The sequence below is a fragment of the Pavona decussata genome, unplaced genomic scaffold (assembly GCF_977016875.1).
Source record: "Pavona decussata unplaced genomic scaffold, jaPavDecu1.1 SCAFFOLD_28, whole genome shotgun sequence".
Classification (NCBI taxonomy): domain Eukaryota; kingdom Metazoa; phylum Cnidaria; class Anthozoa; order Scleractinia; family Agariciidae; genus Pavona; species Pavona decussata.
In genome coordinates, this window is record NW_028145451.1 from 686497 (window position 1) to 691759 (window position 5263).

A 5263-nucleotide genomic window follows, 5' to 3' on the forward strand; every position below is an offset into this window, starting at 1 on the left:
GCAACCAACTTTTTTGTAATAATATTCATTTTTAGTGTTTCTTAAGGATACTGATTTTGCCAGTACTAGAAAGTTAACCATCCTGAACAGATTTTCACTTGAAGATCATTATCATTGTTTGCCTCCTTCTGCAACTTTCATTCGAGCGTTTCTCGCAACGAGGGGCGTTGAATGGCTCAGCAGGGTTGCGCTTTGTGTGTATCATTCATAATCAACACGCTGTGCGCATGATGCTCGTGTTGTCAACCTCTATTCAATTTCTCTGACCCTGTCCTTTCACTGAAAGCGAAAATTCATTATGAAAGCAATTAACGCTAAAAAGTCCTTAGGGGTTAATTCTCTGGCTAGCATTATTCCCATAGTATTCATTCTCTTCCCAATTAAAAGGCTGTTGTTCCCTCCCTTAAAGAACATAAAATGGGTCAGTCTCTTTAGAAATCTTTTAAAAGAGAGTAGATACAAACATTTATAAGCAACTCACGACTCTTGTGTGCGCAATTGACCGCTTCAAAGAACATTTTTAAACACGTCGCTGATCGCAGTCCATGGAACAGAATTTCTCTGCTCAGAAGTTTGTTATTTTGGGAAATTCATATGCAAATTTTTTTGTGGCGTGTTGTTTTCGAGTCTGACTGACTCGTGTTAATATGTCATGAAAGTAAGAAAAAGAGATTTGTCATCACATGTACTTGAAGAATTGAAAACGCTTCTATTTGAGAGCAGCGGGAGAGACTTCTGGATGCAAAGTTTTCAACCGAAAGATACTTTTTTCATGGGATTAAATTCAAATCCAAATTAACTATTCACTTAGCTACCTGTAGTTGTTCGAAGATTGAAAGGAAATTAATGACTGCAAAGGGCGTCCTGTCGCGTTAGTTTTCCGCTCATAGTTCTAGTGATTGCTTCATGATCTGACAAACAGCGTTTTAAAACAGGAAGCAAATCCATTAAAAAGGTCTACATGAAGTTGTTAAGTCCATGCTTAACACCAGTCCGGGAATGATATTTAATAATATTTTTGTTTAACACGTGTTCCAACTAGCTTGTCAACAACGAAATCTACAGATAAGCGAGTTATTTCAACACGAACGACCGTTGGAAAAAGATAAGAACTGCACGCCAGTGAATTTCTATTGCGTCTTCATTATTTTGGTACCAAGAAGACCTTGTTAAACAAAGAAAATATAAATCATAATTCCGGTCGGCAATTTCAATAGGCTTTTTTAATTAAAAGATGGTAGATTAGTGTCATTGACAGGCCCGGGGTGAGTAATTCATGCACTTCGAACGTGCTCACAAGTCTTATGTGGGTGGAGATTCCAGTCTAATGCCCGAGGGACGGAAACCAAGCAAAAAATCCGACACTAAAAAATACAAATAGTAAAAAAGAAACACACTTCCTAACCCGACATGACATTTTTATTCCGAGGCAGACAACTTCTCAACTCTTTTGAAAAACTCAGTGCTAATTTACGATAGACAATAAAAGATATTTCCATCGAAAACGAAAACATAAAAAAATGTGTGAAAGGGACCAAATTAATCCACAGATGATAGAGAAAGACAAAGAAGTCAACAAACAAAATGCATTCTCTTTAAGAATCGTTTCTTCTTAATTCTAGAAACTTTAAGCATTGAACAACTTGTTACAGATATAAAGACGTATTCTTTATCATTATTCACTCGTACAAAAAAATGACATTTTGCTTTGACAATCCTTCTCTGTATGCTGCTTTCAAATTCCCTGCGTGAGTTATTCACACGGGCCAAGAAAAAGAAAAAAAACGAATTGTTTCTATTTCCTTGCCTTTTCCGGCGTCGTGTTGAGACAGAAATGATTTTAAACTGGGGTGGCTGAGTAGATTTTTAATAACGTGGTTAGACATCGCTGGTCGCAGCCATTTAAGCTTTCATTATTTGCCCTCGTGCTAGTTATCTCTGGCGCTTAACCAAGCACACTAAACGGTCAGTAGAAAAAATTAAACTGTCGTTAAAGAAATCTTTAGTTTTGTTCCTCAGCTGTTTCCTGTTTTGTCAGCTAGCGCAGGTGCAATTTCACGAAGTTCTTTGAGAAAGGACACTGTCCAAACTTGAATCCGTCGTCTAAGAATTCGCTAAACGAATTCAATCAAGTGATACTTTACCTTCATTGTTGAGTTCTGGTCCCGCAAATGAATCAAAATTCACTGTAACTAACTTTTGTATACCTTTCCGACCAGCTCATCCATGTATTAAACAGCGAACATTTAGTTTTATTGCATTCCGTATTTACAATTCTTAACCACAATAGTCTCTCCCTTTAAGGCAAATGCAAATTCACAAACGCCAAAACCAAGGAGTCAAAACAGACCGGCTTTGTTGTTTTCTATATCTTTCGCTGTCTCAGAATGTTTGCGCGGTTCGCTAGCGAGTTTGCTCACCTTTTAATAGCCAGACAATCTTCGGATTGTTCTTTTGTCCTTTCGAAAACGAAAGCTGCTTCCCGTAAGGTTTCACTGAAGGTAAATGTAGTCAAGATGTTCGACACGGCAGTTTACGGTCTTGTTGGCATGCAGTCGACCGTTCCTTATACAGTTGCAGTGTAATTCTCGTCTTTAATTGCCATTCCAGATCGCCGTTTTATCAATAATTTTACTTATAAGACCTCTTGAAAATGCACTGACAATATCACTTGACGAAAACTTTTTAAAGGGCTCTAAATAAGTATAGAGTTGGGTAGAAGTCTTTGCGTTCTCTCGTTCGCATCTATCGGCGCCATGATTTTAATCATACAAATAAGTGTTTATACGCACCACAAGAAATTGCATTCTCTTAGTTTTACTCACAAAAGAACTACAGTGCCTGAACGATTCCTTTGAATTTACTTTTGAAAATGTCTATATTGTGTTGTTCAAAAGACATAACCCTTTTATTGTATGGTTTTATGGCTTCTTGTACAGCCAGCAAGTAATGTCACCATTAAATTTAAGTTGAATAGAGGCAAGACAAAAGAATAGACATATCAAACTACGATTTCAACGCATGGTAGACATAGAACGTTGCATTCCGTTCTGATGGTTTTCATGGTTAAAGACGACGCCATTTACCCTGCTTAAGCTGAAAGATATTTGCGCTCAGGGACTAATCCAACCAGCTTCTTTTTTTTTTAGTTACGCTTTGTATAACAAAGACGTGCTTGTCAAAATATCTGCGTTGTCTTTGGTAACCAAAGTCCTTCAAGTCGTTTCGTTTTGAATTAAATGTTTCTTTTCTATTATCTAATGGAACATAATCACTGTTGTGTTGTAGGTTACTTGAACATGCGAGTATTTGACCTTCTCTAAGTAACTAGCTTTAAATCTTTCACAAACAATTGACGCAAAAAGTATAACAGAATATTCATACTTTATTAGTGCGATAACACTCAAAAGTGTTTGTGTGTAAGGTCATAAACAAAATCCAATTTTCACTCTAACCACCGCTTGAAAGGTACTGTCCTTTAATCTTTACGAACACTTGAGAGATAAATTCGACTGAGCGAAAAAAACGGCGGCAAAATTTACCCGCCATGTTGGCTTGAGGTGTAAGATCCTTGAATAAATAAATCAAACAAAGCGAAACTCTTTCGATTATCGCCGTTTAGCCGCTCAAAGTGTGCAAACAGCAAATCAGTTAGATAACAAAATAAATGATCAAAATAATTTTTTGTCCAAATTGAATAGAAGTGGTCAGGGGTTTTATTCAATTTGTTATCTTTCCTCTAGCCGCGGTATTCGATAATCAATAAACTCGGAGAACGATCCGAGCTGTTACGCGAATCAGCACACGAGATCGTGGAATGATCCAAAGTATGCCTTTATAATCCTATCGACTTATAGTGTTTACAATGGTTCTTCAGAAAAAAAGTAAATATAAACTCAGCTAATAATTGAATGTCAAGTGTTAGGTAGAAATTCTTTTTGACACATGAATTGCAAAGATAAGCTTCCTTTGTACCGTTAGATACACAAAGCATTCAAACCTATACATGCCGTTGAGTGTACAGCTGAGGATACTGAGGACTTGTTTCTGTAACTTGTTGAGCATGAATGTTCTGCGCGGCGGTGCTAAACGCAGACACGCCGCTTGTCGTAGGCCCTGACTCCATCGCGGTACTGTAAAGGTGAGTCGGGTGGCCGTGTGGTCCTGCCGGCGCAGGCACCATCATTTCGCTCGGACGTACCGTGTACGGTAATTCGTGCACGCTGTTAGCGTGGCTTGGTGGTGCTGGAAAGCCGTGAGTTTGTCTCTGAGCATGTACAGCAGCCATGTCATACATGGTAGGGTAAGGAGCGTGTTGAGGCACTTGATAATACTGTTGGTAATGCATCGATTCTGGTGCCATCGTTGGCGCGTACGCCGACAGCTTCATTGCCGTGGCGGCGTGCATCGCGTTGTCCGTTCCCGTGTAAGAAAACGAATACGTTGATTTCTTCAGCAGCTGCTTCTGTTTCCTCCGTCGAGGCTTATACTTGTAATCAGGATGTTTTTGGCTATGTTCCTGCTGCAGTCGCTTGGCCTCTTCAATGTATTTGGCCTTTTCGTCGTCGGGCATTTTTTTCCACTGCGCTCCCAAAATTTTGCTGATTTCAGAATTGTGCATCTTCGGGTTTTTTTGAGACATCGTTCTCCTTTTCTCTTTCGACCAGACCATGAAGGCGTTCATAGGCCTCTTAATGTGATCTGGATCTCTGCCGCTCATGTTTGTCACAGTTACCCGACCTCTTTGTCCAACTCGACAAGCAAGTGAATAGCGAACCGTGTCAACAGACCCTTCTTTGAGATCAAGGCTTTGGTTTCGTGTGTAATATTCAACAAAGCTATTTACATTTCTGGCGTTGCATGTGAACAATAGAGTTTTTAGAAATCTTTAATTACCATAATCATTCCAAACATCAAAAGGACAAAAAACAATAGGCCAGGTATTCAACATATTTACTTGAATAATTAATTATTCCACCGATGCTTTCCATTGCTCTTTCTAATCGTTCAAGTTTCTCTAGCTCAACTTGTTTTCGATTTCAAACCGCCCACGTTCGTGCCTTAGCCAGCGTTTGTTTTAATTTTGTTTTTTCGAGTGTAAAACTTTAGTGCTTGTTAAACCTCATTTTCATTACTTCACAGCTGGATTCTCTCGGCCGAGATTAATCATTTCAAAGTTAATAACATGTTTGCTTTAATATTTATGTCCAATTTAAACGAATATTGGAATAAGTATATTTCGAAACTAGCAACGGGACAATGG

At 38.6% G+C, this 5263-nt stretch overlaps 1 protein-coding gene across 1 annotated transcript; it reads right to left on the reverse strand.

Annotated features, from left to right (window-relative positions):
* Positions 1-3365: 3365 nt before the first annotated feature.
* LOC146484966 (uncharacterized) lies at positions 3366-4827 on the reverse strand. Its single transcript, XM_085103733.1, has one exon. The coding sequence runs from the start codon at positions 4718-4720 to the stop codon at positions 4001-4003; it is 720 nt and encodes a 239-aa protein (XP_084959859.1). The 5' UTR covers positions 4721-4827; the 3' UTR covers positions 3366-4000.
* Between the last annotated feature and the right edge of the window lie 436 nt (positions 4828-5263).

Coding starts and splice junctions, on each gene's coding strand:
- LOC146484966 (XM_085103733.1), bottom strand. CDS start 4,720: ATGAGCGGCAGAGATCCAGATCACATTAAGAGGCCTATGAACGCCTTC.